The 17,918-nt window shown below is 37.6% G+C and overlaps 1 protein-coding gene across 1 annotated transcript; it reads left to right on the top strand.

The window, feature by feature from the left end:
• Positions 1-9,911: 9,911 nt before the first annotated feature.
• LOC139129307 (protein mono-ADP-ribosyltransferase PARP14-like) lies at positions 9,912-16,229 on the top strand. Its single transcript, XM_070694943.1, has 8 exons — positions 9,912-9,998; positions 11,154-11,400; positions 11,851-12,035; positions 12,178-12,255; positions 12,533-12,896; positions 13,235-13,383; positions 14,415-14,592; positions 15,250-16,229. The coding sequence occupies exons 1-8, from the start codon at positions 9,912-9,914 to the stop codon at positions 15,534-15,536; spliced, it is 1,575 nt and encodes a 524-aa protein (XP_070551044.1). The 3' UTR covers positions 15,537-16,229.
• Positions 16,230-17,918: the final 1,689 nt, after the last annotated feature.

Genomic DNA, 17,918 nt, shown 5'->3' with positions numbered 1-17,918 from the left:
TCACTGTCGGGGAGACCTTCCATTTTAAAATAGCTCGAATTCTTCTATTATGCTCAAGGTAATGTTTATAAATTCATTTTCAAGATATTTAAGTCGCGAAATTATGTCATTCTTTATTCTCTTGAATATTCAGACTGACGTCATCGTAAGTACCACCGGGAAAGACATGAGTTTACAAAACGCAGGTGGCGTGTCACAGGCTGTATTAAGAGATGGGGGCGCAGTGATACAGAAAGAATTAGATGAAGTAAAGAGGCGAAGAGGAAACCCCGACGCCGGGCAAGTTTTTGTTACTAAAGGGGGTGCTTTGAAGTGCAAGGCAATGTATCATGTATTTTGTGGTCCTTGGACTACAGGAGGGAATGGCCCAGGGAAGGTAAGACCGAATGGAGATTCTGTTTCAGTCATATTTCAGCTATAATGTTTGCAAACGAATTTTTCGTGTGTTTGAAGGTCCAACCTGGATTCGTCAACTGATATTTCGACTGAAACTCAGTCCCCTTTTGATTCTTTTGCATTAAGGTTGTCAGTGATATAATGAGGGAAGCGTTCAATGAAGCCTGCAAGAGCAATATGAATTCCATCACTTTCCCGGCAGTCGGTACTGGTGGATGCGGGTACCCGAAAGAAACAGTGGCCAATATTATGATAGAGGAAGCATTGAACTTCAGCAGGACCTATCCAAATAGTTCTGTCAATGATATACAAATAATTGTATATGACAAAGATCACTCCAGCGTTCAGGTGAGGGGCGAACAGAGGCAAACATATATCCATTCATCCATTCATATGTACGCACGCACGTACATACATACATACATGCAAGGATACATGCAAAGATACATACATACATACATACATACATACATACATACATACATACATACATACATACATACATACATACATACATACATACATACATACATACATACATACATACATACATACACACACACACATGCATGCATGCATGCATGCATGCATGCATGCATGCATACATACATACATACATACATACATACATACATACATACATACATACAGTGTTACGATGGTGTTACGAAGGCACATAATTTGAATAATAGTGATGGATAAACAATAGCTGTGTTAGTCATTAACATACCATTAGCATTAACCACGTGTAGAGGAACACCTGGTTTGTTTGAATATTACAAGAGGTTTTTGGCTTTTGGTTTTTTGGTTCAGTGTGTCTTTGTCTGGGGCCGCAGTCAAGTTGTGTGAGTTTGCGTTCGTCCAAGAAATGGAGAAGTGATTGTAATCCACGTGTAAGCTTGACGTTGAAGTTCAGCTCACCAGTCTAGGTACGTCGGGTATGTCAAGTCGGACTAAATACAACGCTGCTCTCGGACTTTGAAATGTGTGTCTACGCCAACAACTGTAAGTGAATTGTGTATTCAACTTCTACTGGAAGGACTTTGAAAAGGAACGTCGGGAACAGTGTATGTGCCAATGCGAACTGTCATCGGTAGACTCGGACAATTTACCGCGTGTTACCGCAGATGTGTGACAAAGTTCAAGAATCGCTTCTGGACGCCCGGCAGGACACAGGACACTTTTGGTATTTGAGTTAAGGACACTTGTCTTGTAGCAACTAAATTTGTCAGTGTTTGTACTGTATATCTGTGGAAAATAGATTCACAGTGAATCGTATAATTTTGGTCTATTGTGTATCATTGCTGCTGCTGTCTGAGTGTTTGTGCTGTGTTAATTTTGGTACGTAACATAATTGGGGGCTTGTCCGGGGTCGAATTTTGTGAACAAGACAAAACGAATTTCTAGAGGGGGAGACAACCCTCATAAGTTTGTTCATTTGTGTATAAGGTAAATTTTGCTACATACTACCAGACAGCCAGCAACAATGAGTAACATTGATGAATTCGTAACATCTCCCACCACTCGTGCCTTAGAAGAACTAAAGAAAATAGAATTGCTTGCCGTCGTACAGAAATTACAAATTGAAGGTGTCAGAGCTTCTATGACCAAATCAGAACTCAAGAAAATAATTGTTGAATATTATGTCGAAGAAGATGTGTTTGGTGAAGAAACTTTAAAGCAATATCAAGCAAAACCCACAGAAGGGGCAGAGTTGAAAAGATTGGAATTAGAGTTGGCAATTAAACGGCTAGAACAAGAAAAAGAAATGAAAATTCTAGAAATGCAGATGCACGAACGAGAAAAAGATAAAGATAGGCAGTTTCAATTGGAAAGGCTAAGATTGAGTTCTGATTTGGACATTTCATTGGGAAGAGATTCGTCCTCTGTCAGTTTTTCAGCAAGTAGAGAAGTTAAAATGGTTCCGCCTTTTAATGAGCAAGAGGTTGATAAGTATTTTCAACATTTCGAGAAAGTGGCAGAAAATCTAAAATGGCCCAGACAATATTGGCCTTTAATGCTTCAAAGTGTACTGACGGGTAAGGCACAACAGACTTATTCTGCTCTTTCGGTAGCCGATTGTGCCAACTATGACCGAGTGAAAGCTGCTATATTAAAAGCATGTGAACTTGTTCCTGAAGCTTACAGACAAAAATTTAGGGGCTTGCGTAAACAGGAAAATCAAACGCATGTTGAGTTTGCTCATGACAAAGATGTATACTTTGAAAGGTGGTACACCTCAAAGGAAGTTAATAATGATTTCGGTAAACTCAAACAACTCATATTGATAGAGGAATTCAAAAAATGTGTTCGTGATGATGTGAAAACATATCTTGATGAGAGAGATGTTCAAACTTTGGAACACGCAGCGGTGTTAGCCGACGATTTTGCCTTGACCCATAAGCCGAAATTTCATATTTCAAAGATTTCCAATAAACAGACAAAAATAGATAAAGAGGTTCATGATAACGATTTGCCTGGTGAGGTTAGATCAAGCACCCCATTTCATAAGAGTAGCTCTCGCCAGACCAAATTTAACAGTGGTACGCAGATAAGGGTAAACCTAGAGTCCCAACTTGTCATTACTGTAAAAGGGCAGGGCATATTATGGCCGAATGTTGGAAGTTGAAAAGAAAGAATGAACTTTTGCCCATGCTCTTGTTACTTCACATAAGAGTATTGTGGATAGTGCACCTGATGATATTTATCTCAGTAGTATTCCTAAACCAATTGAGAAATTATCTGATTCTGTGCGTGAGGAGTATTTGCCATTTGTGTCAGAGGGTTACGTTTCTTTGGAGGAAAAATCCAGTCCTATGCCTATTAAGATTCTTCGTGATACCGGAGCAACTCAATCTCTATTGGTAGGTGATATATTAGAGTTTGGTAAGGAGTCTGCTACTGGTGAATCTGTTTTAGCTCAGGGCATTGAGGGCAGGTATGTTAGTGTACCCCTGCATCATGTATACTTGAAATCAGATTTGGTCACTGGGTTTGTGAAAGTAGGTCTGAGACCTAGTCTACCTGTTAAAGGTGTCTCCTTGTTGCTAGGCAACGACTTGGCTGGGGGTAAAGTGGGGTCTACCATCCACCTGACTGACAAACCGAGTATTTGTGATGACAAAGAGAAAGTTCAGGATGACGGGGTAAATTTATATCCGGCCTGTGTTGTTACTCGGGGAATGGCCAAAAGGGCCCTTGAGGATGGTGATTCACAAGATAATGTCGTTGATTTGTCGGAGACATTTTTCGGTTATTTAGGTAACCATGGTGATGACACTAATAATGACAGGAAAAACAAGGAGGAAGTTGAAATGAAGTCTGATTTGTCTCTGTCTAGACAACAACTTGTCACCGAGCAAGAAAGGGATAATGATATTAAGCTTTTGAAAGATAAAGCCCTTTCAAAGGACGAACTTGATAAAATTCCAGTTGGTTACTATGTTAATGATGGAGTGCTAATGAGAAAATGGCGTCCATTAGAAGCCCCCGCAAATGAAGAATGGGCTGCAGTACATCAGGTTGTGGTACCTAAAGTGTATAGGAATGAAATTCTTCACCTTGCCCACAAGGTCCCAATGGGAGGACACTTGGGAATAAATAAAACCATGGATAAAATTTTGAAACATTTCTTTTGGCCTGGTATGAGAAAGGATGTGTCTGAATATTGCAAATCGTGTCACACTTGCCAAGTTGTAGGCAAACCAAATAATGTAACTCCAGTAGCACCTCTTCAGCCAATACCAGCGTTTGGAGAGCCATTCAGTAAAATTGTCATTGATTGTGTAGGGCCATTGCCAGTAACAAAATCGGGAAATCAGTATTTATTAACAATAATGTGTGCGGCTACCCGATTCCCTGAGGCTATTCCACTCAGAAATATAAAAGCGCCCACAATCTCCAAGGCTTTGCTCAAATTTTTCACACTAGTAGGTTGCCAAAAGAGGTGCAGTCTGACCAGGGGTCAAACTTTATGTCCGGTTTGTTTCAGCAAATAATGTATCATTTGGGAACAAAACAGATCAAATCTAGTGCCTATCACCCAGAGTCGCAGGGTGCATTGGAAAGGTTTCATTCTACCCTGAAAACCATGATGAAGACTTATTGTCATGATAATCGGAAAGACTGGGATGAAGGTATACCCTTACTGTTGTTTGCTGTTAGAGAAAGTGTCCAAGAATCTCTTGGGTTCAGTCCGTTTGAGTTGGTGTTTGGTCATAGGGTCCGAGGACCATTATCACTGGTAAAAGAACAGTGGATAGATGATAATACGAAACTGAATCTATTAGACTATGTCTCTAAATTCAAAGAAAGGTTGTATCAAGTTTGCGCAATGGCCAAAAATAATCTGAAAGCATCACAGACAAAATGAAAGTCTGGTACGATAAAAAAGCCAGAACTAGGGAGTTTAAACCAGGTGACCTAGTGCTAGTGTTGTTCCTACACAAGACAATCCATTGCATGTCAAATTTAGTGGTCCTTACGAAATATTAAAGAAAGTAAATGAAGTTGACTATGTGGTGAAAACGCCCGATCGTCGGAGGCCAACACAACTGTGTCACATTAATATGTTAAAACCATATTATCAAGAAGAGAAAACTGTCAATTTGGTGAATGTTTGCCATGAGAGCACTGAAACGTCAGATGAACCACATTTCAAGGGAAAGGATATAATAAAGCCAAAATTGAATAATTCAGACGTTTTGAATAATTTGGATGAGAAGTTGAATCACTTAGATTTTCCTAAAAGACAGGAGTTAAAAGATCTCATATTTAAATATAAGGAGTTGTTTCCTGATGTACCGAGGAGAACAAATGTGGTTCAGCATGACGTGGATGTTGGTGATACTAGACCAATTAAACAACACCCATATAGATTAAATCCTGTTAAAAGTGAGCTCATGGAAAAGGAAATTCAGTATATGTTGGAAAATGACATCATTCGACCTAGTCAAAGTACATGGAGCTCCCCATGTGTAATGGTTCCTAAGCCAGACGGTAGTGTACGTTTCTGTACAGACTACCGTAAAGTCAATGCTGTCACGAAAACCGATTCGTATCCTATACCTAGAGTTGACGACTGTATTGATAAAATTGGAAAAGCAAAATATGTCACGAAAATTGATTTATTGAAAGGGTATTGGGGTGTACCACTGACAGACAGAGCCAGAGAAATATCTGCATTTGTAACCCCGACTGGATTGTATGAATACAATGTGATGCCGTTTGGCATGAAAAATGCACCGGCCACTTTTCAGAGAATGGTCGACAAAACAATTAGGGGTTTGGATAGTAGCGACTCTTATATTGATGACATCATCACAGCTGATGATTGGTGGACAGCCCATCTTATTGCCATGGAGATGTTATTTCAGAGATTGCTTGCAGTCAACTTGACTGTAAATTTGACTAAGTGCGAGTTCGGCCAGGCAACTGTAACATTTTTGAGTCACAAAGTAGGGCAGGGCCGTGTTGCCCCAGTCGAAGCCAAAGTTGTGGCTATTGTAGAATATCCAGTTCCTACTAATAAGAAATCACTTATGCGTTTCCTGGGAATGGCTGGATTTTACAGAAAATTTTGTAAGAATTTTTCAGAGGTTGCTTTACCACTTACCGAGCTGTTAAAAAAAGACAAGAAATTTGTTTGGAATGCCTCATGTCAAAGGTCATTCGAAGGCCTCAAAGCTATTCTCCAGAATGCGCCAGTGCTTAAGCTCCCGACTTTACCAAAGCATTTGCATTAGCAGTCGATGCCAGTGACAATGCCGCTGGTGCTGTATTGTTGCAGGAGGGCGATGACGATGGAATTGAACATCCTGTATGTTATTTTTCAAAGAAATTTAATTCTCACCAGAAGAATTACTCGACTATCGAGAAAGAATTGTTAGCTTTGGTATTAGCCGTACAACATTTGAAGTGTATATAAGTAGCGCCTTTCCTTTGATCGTGTATACGGATCATAATCCGTTGACATTCTTGAACAGAATGAAAAGAAAGAATCGTAGAATCTTAAATTGGAGCTTACTGTTACAAGAGTATACGATCGAAATCAAACACATTAAAGGTAAAGACAATATTGTCGCAGACAGTTTGTCTCGATGTTGAATGTAACCTTTTGATAAATTTTGCCATGACATGTCAAAATTATCTTTTGGTGGGGAGGTGTTACGATGGTGTTACGAAGGCACATAATTTGAATAATAGTGATGGATAAACAATAGCTGTGTTAGTCATTAACATACCATTAGCATTAACCACGTGTAGAGGAACACCTGGTTTGTTTGAATATTACAAGAGGTTTTTGGCTTTTGGTTTTTTGGTTCAGTGTGTCTTTGTCTGGGGCCGCAGTCAAGTTGTGTGAGTTTGCGTTCGTCCAAGAAATGGAGAAGTGATTGTAATCCACGTGTAAGCTTGACGTTGAAGTTCAGCTCACCAGTCTAGGTACGTCGGGTATGTCAAGTCGGACTAAATACAACGCTGCTCTCGGACTTTGAAATGTGTGTCTACGCCAACAACTGTAAGTGAATTGTGTATTCAACTTCTACTGGAAGGACTTTGAAAAGGAACGTCGGGAACAGTGTATGTGCCAATGCGAACTGTCATCGGTAGACTCGGACAATTTACCGCGTGTTACCGCAGATGTGTGACAAAGTTCAAGAATCGCTTCTGGACGCCCGGCAGGACACAGGACACTTTTGGTATTTGAGTTAAGGACACTTGTCTTGTAGCAACTAAATTTGTCAGTGTTTGTACTGTATATCTGTGGAAAATAGATTCACAGTGAATCGTATAATTTTGGTCTATTGTGTATCATTGCTGCTGCTGTCTGAGTGTTTGTGCTGTGTTAATTTTGGTACGTAACAATACATACATACATACATACATACATACATACATACATACATACATACATACATTGAGGGATACAGGAATACGGTGTACTACCTACATGTTTGAAGTCCGGTATAGAAATGATCTCTCTCTAAAATGAGAGAGAGAGAGAGAGGAGAGAGGAGAGAGAGAGAGGAGAAGAGAGAGAGAGAGAGAGAGAGAGAAGAGAGAGAGAGAGAGAGAGAGAGAGAGAGAGAGAGAGAGACAGACAGACAGACAGACAGACAGAGACAGAAACAGACAGAGAGAGACAGAGGGATAGAAAGAGAGAGACAGAGAGAGAGAGACAGACAGACAGACAGACAGACAGACAGACACAGATGAAGACAGAGACATACAGACGTACATAGAAAGAGAGTGAGAGAATAAAACCAAATTGTTTTATTCGTTCATATTCTAAGGCCTTTCAAGAGACGTTTGCCAGACGCCAGTTATTGTTAAGAGCCCATCGACAATCGAGGGATTTCTATCATCATGCTGAAGGTATACGAAACAGAATTGAATCGCTAATTCATCTTTGAACTTTATTTTTTCAATCATACCGACGCAACTTTGAATGGTTTACTTAAAGTTAATGACGTAGTCATTGTGTCATTTATTCCTCGATTTGTTTGTTCGGTTTTTTTTGTTTTCATTCAATTTCTCTCAATTTAAGGTTACAGGAATGGTATTCGACCTTTCCAAACTATGGATTCTGTAAAGAAAAACTGAGCTTTTAAGGCTATTTAAAGCTCATTTTTTTCTTAAAGACCACATAATTGCGAATTTTTTGATGGACATTTTGTGATCACTGTTCTGTAAAGAGCACGTGATAGTCAATTTTCCTACCTCTAATGCATAAGAACATTCAAAGTGCGTCTCAAATAAGTTAGAGCCGTCATACAGTGTTGTTACGAACTCACATTACGGATTGGAAAAATTTCAAGTCACAGAAAATGGCCCCAAAGGGCCCCAAACAACCATCGAAAACATATACTTTTGCAAAATTACCACAGCGGATTGAAATCCTATAAAGTTCAAACGCAAAACACTCCATCGTTTGCAAAATATTTTAGAAGCTTATTAAATTTAATGTAACACGATCCTTATGTAAAGGGTGATTGTAAAATTACAACTAAAACATCAGCAAATACGTACTCACTGAACTTTAACCCCTTGACTACCTATGGCGCCGGATATATATTTTTGAACACTGAAACTATTTTGTACAGTATGGATACTTAACCCCTTGACTACCAAGGCCAATGTATTCCTATATACCAGGCCCCTTATGTAAATATGGTCAAAAGTTACAAATATTGGCCCTTTAATGATTATTTTCCTTGAGGATAGAGGTTTGTCTTGCCTCATTCCTCACCTTTGCACAGCGTTTGCAGGAGACAGTGTGACAATGTGTGTATGAATTTCGTGAAATGTTACGTGTTAGTGCATACCATTTTTGTTCATTGCCCTCGCTTGAGTGACTACTATACTCGGTTAACATTTGCTTCCGAGCAACTTGCAAGGATCAAAGATTTTGTAGATTAGGACACAAAGCATCGACTAAACATATAAATTATGCTGTTTGTGGTCTTCAAAAAGAAATATTCCAGCAGTATTCTTCCAACAGGGCTTAACCTCTTCAACCCAGAATGTGACAGTGACGTCAGCATGACAATAGGGAACGTTCATGTTGAACTCATTCGAGGAGATATCTGTGAACAATCAGGCGATGTCATTGTGAACTGTGCTGACACCAATTTAAGTTATTCAAACGAAAAGTTATTACCTTACCTTTGAGCAGCATTTATCAAGGTGTTGCAAGTTTAACAAATTATGGATATCTTTGTGAACTTTTCATTTGCATGAAATATATTGCATGGTCGTCATTAAAGATTGCCTTGCAAATATGTATGTTTTCCAAAATTAACCATAGTTAATTGGATTTTTCTCGTTCTCTTCAGGAGGTGTTTCTAAGCAATCATTGAAGCAGCTGGACCTGAAGTTAAATCCGAACTCAGAACCATTGGTATGCATGCTAATTTCCTTAGTTTGTGATTGTGAGGTGCGACATCAATACCCATTTTTCATTTAATAACGTCTGTATTACACTGCATAAAAGTTGACTTGTGATACTAATCACCTTGTACTATGACAGTTTGTTTGCTGGCCTGGAAGACTGACTGAATCCCTTACACAGCAAAAAAACGACAGGCTGATTGCTGTATATGCCTGTAACAGTGTCTGATTAGTACCTGTAATAGTCCCTCAGAAATAACCTGTTACAGGACCGGTGAATTAGTCAGATATCAGGGGTGTATATACAGGTCTGTATCAGGCCCGGTATTACAGGAATAAACACAATGATGTAATTTCTGAGTGTAGCCAGTGCTGTGATCACATGACTGAAATACTGGTTATAAAAAGTGGCGAGTCAGTTTAATGTACAGGGCCTGTTTTCAGAAAAAAAATGGGCATTTGTGATGACAGAACTGTATACAGATATAATTGAGTGTTCATTGAAACATTCTTTACCGTTTTACAGGTATTCACTTTGCTGTGTACGGTCCTTTAAATGCAGTGATGGGACAGGCAGAAATTTCAGGCCCTGTCACATCGCTGTGTTTACAGCACTGTATCTAGCCATGCCAATACAGATCTGGCAACAGACCTGTACATCAGCACCTGTCACAGCAATGAACTTCTTTACTGACATAGACCTGTACCACAGGGTTGGTTAGGGTCTGTACAGGGGCTATCACCTAATCTTTTATTGATCTGATGTATTGCTGTCCTCCTCAGTAGCATATAATCGGTGAATATGGCCTTCAATTTGATTATTCAGAAACACCGCGGGTTGGAGAAGCTGTGTTGACCAGTGCTGGTAGTCTGAAATGCAAGAAAATAATACACTTTGTGCCAGATCCTGAAAACATGACAGACAGTGTACATGAAGTTTTGAAACTTGCTGACATGTGCCGGTTCTCTAGTTGTCATGCCAACGATAGGTACCGGTAGGGAAATACTCATTAAAGATCCAGATTAATCATGACCAATCTTCAATCTGGTAAATTTGCCATCAGACCTGAACCAATAACAGACGGCATTTAGTATCTTGCGATGAAATCAACTGCCAAAATGAAGGAGACAGGAAGATGTAAAGATTCCGTCATTTTCTTTAATTTTTTAAGAAACAGTTTTCTAAAATTCTCAATAGACGATACGCACGCTGGAAGGCTAAGATTTTATTCATTCTCATAGTCATTCAAATTTTTTGTTAACACTTAATTTCAGCTCCACATAATTTAAATTATAATCCCAAGGCAATGTAAGCACACGCGTAGCTTGGAAATTCACAGTGTATACATGATAATATTTAACACAAAAATAGACAATCGTCCGCCAATACATTAACAAGTGGAGGAAATCTGTCTGCAAGAAATGTAACTGTAAGGTATCTCGATGTTTTCCAAGTTTGGGTTTTTAAAACAGTAGTATTGTGACACGCTTCATGCAGGCAGTATTCTTTTCAGATTTTCTCATGTATTCAATCACTTCAATTCTGTATAAGTCTGATTAAATATTTACATCAAGGATAGCATGGCACGATGGACTGCACCGCGATAGTTAGTCTTCAGGCCGCAGGACTGAGCCGTAGTCTGGTCCTGTCGACAAGACAATTAAGTCCTGACACTTTTATCATATGCATGTCGAGTTCCCAGCAATGTTTTTTTATAAATCACGATATTTTAAACCTCGAAGTAACTAGGTGCAGTTAGGATAACCATTTTATTACTCTCTCTTTCTTCTCTTATTTGTGCAAGATATGACATGGTCTAGATTAAGGTTCTTTGTTATGATCATTTTGCCCTTAAAGTGACTAGTAGAATAGATATTATCAGTTGAATGAGTGCGAAATAGTGAAGATTTTGAATTACCACATAGGATACCTTCACAAAGATCCCAAGGAAATTGCCAAGAAAATATTTGGAGGTATCAAAGCGTCACCGAAACTAGAAACAGTCAACAGTGTTCGGATCGTTATCTACAAGCCAGAGATGATGGGTGTATTCAAGAAGGCAATGGAAGATTATTGTGATCCCTCACTGAGGAAAATACTGAAGAGGAAGTTGAGTGAGTCTGTGATTTGTTTCCGAAAAGCTTTTTCACAGCAAAATATTTCCTTCGTTAAAGGGCTGAATTAAGGAGGTTGTGTATTAATAACATTTTACTCATCCTGCAATTCTTCATTCATTTCCCACCGACAGGAAAAAAAACATCACAGTAAAAAACCAGTTACCTGCAGGGATATGTCCGTCTTAATGATTTAATTTATTTGGATAAACCTTCAAACTTACAGATGTAGAAAAAGTAATATTAAGAATGCAAATCCTTTTGACAGTCTCGTATACTTATACACAAAATATATAACCATCAAGTTATCATTGAAAATGTCGAAAGTTATATGATGGGTACCCTGAACATTATTCACGATGTTAAAAAACGCTCATACAGAAGCTATTTTTGTCGCAGCGATACTTTCCAAACAGAATGTCTAATTTTTGACGTTGTTTATTAATGAAGGGAAAGTTGCAAAACGCAAAGGGAGACACATGATTCCTCAAATTCACCGAAGAGATACAGATGCTTCTGGACGAGTGGAGCCTTTTCCTGTGGTCTGCTTTGACATTTATGCTGGCACTCAAAACGATGTTAAGTCGGTATTTCAAGAACTTCATCATTACATCGAAAAGAAAGTCATCGAAGAGGTAAGTTAACAACAATCTCCTAATTGTAGCCTGTAATTCGGTTGTGAGAGTCGTCAACTTCACAACTATTTCTTCATTTAGAGCACATTGTTTATTGACTCAGGGATTAAGCATGGACTTTTTGTTTGTCCATTATCTAAAGGTTGTTAATGACTCTGATGTAAGTGGTCTGACAGACGGAGACATGGCGCAAATAAAGGAACTGGCATCATCACTACAGGTAAGGCTAGAGAATTAGTGATTCATGTTTAAGTTATGGAGTTTTAAGGTTTCAAGGAAGTAAGAAATATAGCGCTGGAAGTTTAATATTTTATTTTCGGCTTTGATTGAATCAAAGTTTCATGAACAACACAATTAATATACTAGTGAGGAGATATTTAGTCCCATATATTAGCTTTTTTGTTCATCACATTTTCTCCATTTTGGGTGTAACTTTGTTTTACAGACAAGAGTTAGCTATCCGTGTTGTTTCCACACTTATTGTTTCTCATATGCAGGCATCTGCAGAGGTAGTCAATACAGGTCGCGTTTGTCGACTCAAATTGACAGGAATGCCAGAAGCTGTCATGAGGCTCAATGATAAAGTAACCCAGTTTCTCAAGCGAATGCAAGAAGAGCACAGGCGAGTGGCTGAAGCAACGGCGCTGGCACAGAACGTAGCTTGGCTGTACTGGAACGAGGACGGCTTTGAAGAGTACGAGGATGAAGTTGCTGGTCACATCGAGCAAGAGTACAAGGACGGCAATGCTGACGCCTTTTTTGAATTGGATGAATGTTCATACCAAGTCTGTTTCAACTCCATGACAGAAATCGACTTGACGGACGGGTCAAAAGTTCCTGTTAGGAGAGATTTAAAAGAAGGTAAGCTAAGGACTTCAATCTGGTTCAAAATAAAAAAATCATGATTCGTCTTTTAGTGCAGATGTAGCAACATTGTCATTGAGCACCGAAAATATATAAAACACGTAGATTGTCTTGATCATCAACCAAATTGTATTCGGCTCGTATTTTTAAGAATGCCATGCGGACTCTCAGAGAGCATCTATGGTTTCTACAATGCTTATCTGTGTAGCTGACAACGTCATATACTTATTATATTTGGAAATCGGTTTTGTGTTTGATCGTTTGCTTAGAGTCAAGAAGAAAACAACTTCAGGGAAAATAAATGTCATTAACAAAGAAACCGTTTGTCACCACAGATGGTATTTCTCTTCCCAAGCATTGGGCTCCAATGCATGATTTTGAGGAAGTTAAGCAAGTGCCCCTCATCAGGTCGAGTGAAGAATACATCAGCATTGCAGATGAATTCAAGATATCGATGTTACCAACAGTGACAGAAATTGTTGAGGTATTTAAGGATAACACGAAAGAACACAAACACAAAAAATAATAGGAAGAGTATTTCTGTCTATATACATGCATGCATGCATGTATGCATGTATGCATGCATGTATGTATGTATGTATGTATGTATGTATGTATGTATGTATGTATGTATGTATGTATGTATGTATGTATGTATGTATGTATGTATGTACGTACGTACGTACGTACTTACGTACGTACGTACGTATGTATGTATGTATGCATGTATGTATGTATGTATGTATGCATGCATGCATGCATGCATGCAGGCATGTATGTATGTATGTATGTATGTATGTATGTATGTATGTATGTATGTATGTATGTATGTATGTATGTATGTATGTATGTATGTATGTATGTATGTATGTATGTATGTATGTATCTATGTATGTATGTACGTACGTACGTACGTACGTATGTATGTATGTATGTATGTATGTATGTATGTATGTATGTATGTATGTATGTATGTATGTATGTATGTATGTATGTATGTATGTATGTGTGTATGTATGTATGAATGTATGTATGTTTGTATGTATGTATGTATGTATGTACGTACGTACGCATGCATGCATGCATGCATGCATGCATGTATGTATGTATGTATGTATGTATGTATGTATGTATGTATGTATGTATGTATGTATGTATGTATGTATGTATGTATGTATGTATGTATGTATGTATGTATGTATGTATGTATGTATGTATGTATGTATGTATGTATGTATGTATGTATGTATGTATGTATGTATGTATGTATGGATGGATGGATGTATGGATGTATGTATGTATGTATGTATGTATGTATGTATGTATGTATGTATGTATGTATGTATGTATGTATGTATGTATGTATAGTGTGGTATGTTGTACATTAGTAACCCACTACTCTTAAATGTTGTCGCTGAGTTATGAGGTTCAATGAAATCAGATGATTGGAGCCTCATTTCGGACAAGTTAATTCATAGGACATTTTAAAACTTATTTGAATTATTCTCTTTTAAGATAAAAAGAATACAGAACAGGCAATTATATCGACAAGTGGTGCTCAAGAAGCAAAGCATGGAATATAGAAGTATACCTGGGATCCAAATAGAGCGAAAACTCTACCATGGTACATCATTCGAAACCTGCGCCAAAATAAATGCCCAGGGTTTTAACAGGAACTTCGCAGGAAAACATGGTAGGTTTAATAATACATTCTATGTATATTACTACTGGAAAGATTACTCAATACTAAACTTCATTCCTACTTTATTCAGTAGATGAAACATATCTTTCCAGCATTATTTTTTCATGCAAATGGGCAATTCCAAATGATCAGTAGTAACTGTTGACACATTAGTGAATGAGCATAGAATAGTTTCAAATTGATAATGCACTGTCTGCTATCTGATTTTAAGGAGCTGCCGTGGAAAATTGAACATTTAGATAAAGTAGTTTTATTGAAGATGAAGAGTAACGAATTGATCAGTGTCGTCCTCTCGTTTCGAATCGTTAAACTTGAAAATTAAGGGGAATTTACGGGTAGTTGCTGGCACCTTGAATTTCTCTATTCTGCTTGGTAGGAAGCTAGGCTGTGTGCTTCTATATGGCATGGGAGAGAATGCAGTGTGTTACTCAAGATTATTAAATCTGAGCCAATGCAAAGAAAATCTTGCGCTATTCCAACGCTGTGTACGTACGCAGTGCATGATGAAAAATCACTTTCGACCGAAGGGTCCGAGAATATTGTGATAGTTAGCATCAGTGACCTTCGAGAGGCATATTTAGAGACACGGTGTGAATTTGTAATGTATGCTTTTGTAATTCATTCATGTTAACTGTTCCTTGATTCCAGCCGCTGCGTACGGACGAGGATGTTACTTCGCCCTCAACGCTAAATACTCATCTGCGGATAGGTTCTCACCACGCGACACCAACGGTCACAAGCACATCTATGTCTGCAAAGTCCTGACGGGCGAGTACACCCAGGGGAGACGCGATATGCTTGTTCCTCCATCAAAGAAAGATAACAATCCTACTGATTGTTACGACAGCGTCGTGGATAACACTGCAAACCCGACAATATTTGTCATTTTCTACGATGCTATGGCGTATCCGGAATATCTTATTACATTTAAATAATTCATTTAGTCATCTGGACGCTTATTATAAACGAGAGCCACTAGCAACTGTTTGATTATTTTCAAATTTCTCTTATAAAAAATTTATGTTGTGTTGCAGGTAAAGATAATTGATATCTTATGATTATAAACAAATTGGAAAACGAATAATTATTTCGCACTTATATATTTCGTGCAAAATATTCATGCATTTAATAATATCACCCACTACTTAAAATAAAAACACAAAAATCTAATTATGAAACGATAGACAAAATAATGCACAATGACATCGGACCTGCAACATTAAATCGCAGCGCTCTTGTCATACTTTTCGGATTATATGTGCTTATTACATTACATACGCCTCAACTTTGTATTTACTTATTATTTTGCTCTGTTTGTTGTTGTTTTTTGTTGACTCGGTTATAACCATACATTTCCCATGTGCTTCAAAATGGACTCTAGGGTATATCTGCAAAAGGAAACCATTTAAAATCACAGGATGATTCAAATTCATTACAGGAATTTTACACGCCTTTGTAAATCATAGTAAATAAGTCAACTCAACTTATTTCCAGACTCGAAATAACTTAAGAAGAAAATGTCATTTTTCAAAAGTATTCCTTATCAACATGATTGTATATCCCATATTGATAATTTGTTGAGGACACTGAACTCAACTTTGCACTGTAATAAAATTGTGGGCGGAATTAATAATTTGTTAAGGGCATAAGTGTTATGAAACTTCACTTGAAGTTAGAACAATCAATATTAACAAACATTTTAAACCTGTAGCTTGTCATTTGGTATTGTATTATACATTTCTGGTACGACAGTATCAGGAAAATTTAACTGTGTTTCAATGTTGCACATATGCTGTATGCAATTAATGATTAAGTAAAGGATCAGAAAGCTACTGATACATTGAGTGTCGAGTTGTCTGTTTTAACTTACTATTACCGCAACAAACGTTTCTCTTAATAGGTTAAAATTGACTTCGGTAAGTACTCCGTCAGAACTAACTTCATTGCATCAAAATGTAATAATGTAGATAAATTCACACAGATAAGTTGCCTGTATCGCAGAATAATACACTTGAATTCACACGAATCCGTATAAATACAGGCTTGCTGAAAGAAGCAATGGATTGTAACTGTGTTTATCTATATATGCGCTATTCAGGCAATAATCTATGCTAATAAAATAGGTATTTTGGCAGGTTTGTTCGAAAAGACTGCGAGCAGATCTGTTTGCAAGCACAAACTGCATCAAATGATTACTTTTATTGCTATAGCGATCACGAGCAAATGCAATTGTTTTGCACCGTGTGCACTGCAGTACACTGAAAATTTTGGAAAATATTAATTCGTTGCATAAGTAATATACGTAGATGTTGATAAATTTGAAGTCACTAAGGCCTCACACTACACTGTCAATCAGTCCCTTTTGACCTAAGCACCTATGGTGACGAATGATAACATGTAAAAAAGATTCTTAAGCTGCACTTGATCTCGATAATTATGTAGAATTCATTTCAGATTAGAAACTTTACTTACAATGGACAAGTGCCCTCGCTGCAAAAAAGTGACGAGATTAACCTCCTCTTAAAGGCACTCATAGCAACTTAGATCACATTCAAATAATTTTCCGTGGATACTAATCAGTGTCTTTCTGGCCATTAATTGGTTCAAAATAACTATAGAAAACTGCATGCAGTAACAACAGTTTTCACTTAGATGACGTCATTTTGATCTATTTTGAATATTTGCTTCGTTTTTCATAACGTATAACAAGAATATTAGTCTTATTTGTAGATCTCAACTTTCAAAGCTCCTAAATATCTTAATACTGCAAAAAAAGAAAATGCAATATCCAGGTCTATCAAGAGGGAACTGAACTGTACAAGAGTTAATAAGTTTGTACAGAATTTTTAGAAGGCGTAATGTTTTATCATAAGCAAAGAGTAAACTGATACTCATACAAAGAAGTAGGGGAAATATTTACAAACTTGTCTGTAAGGAATAATCGTTCTCAGAGATTTATGTTGGATAATGATCCATGCATCATCGTTATTCAAGACCTTGCAAAATAAAAAATATATAAAAACATATACCTTTGGTTTGCAGAATATGTGTAAATGACATGTTAGCTTTGACGGCAAACTATTCAGGTGAACAAAATGTGACAATGTATACAAAAATGTACTCTACGTTTTGTTTAAGATGTTTAATGGTATATTCTTACTGTTGTTTGTCAATAAGGGTAAAGGAAAGGCAAAAGATTTCGAACATTAAAATCTTTTTTCAAATTTGTATATTTTGTCATACTAAGTACGACTGAATCTGGTACGTCTGATTCTGGATTTTAGTCGGAAGTTCTCAAAATTCGAACCTACACCGAT

This window comes from Ptychodera flava, chromosome 3, assembly GCF_041260155.1.
Source record: "Ptychodera flava strain L36383 chromosome 3, AS_Pfla_20210202, whole genome shotgun sequence".
Lineage (NCBI taxonomy): Eukaryota > Metazoa > Hemichordata > Enteropneusta > Ptychoderidae > Ptychodera > Ptychodera flava.
This window is presented reverse-complemented; position numbering and strand designations above follow the sequence as displayed.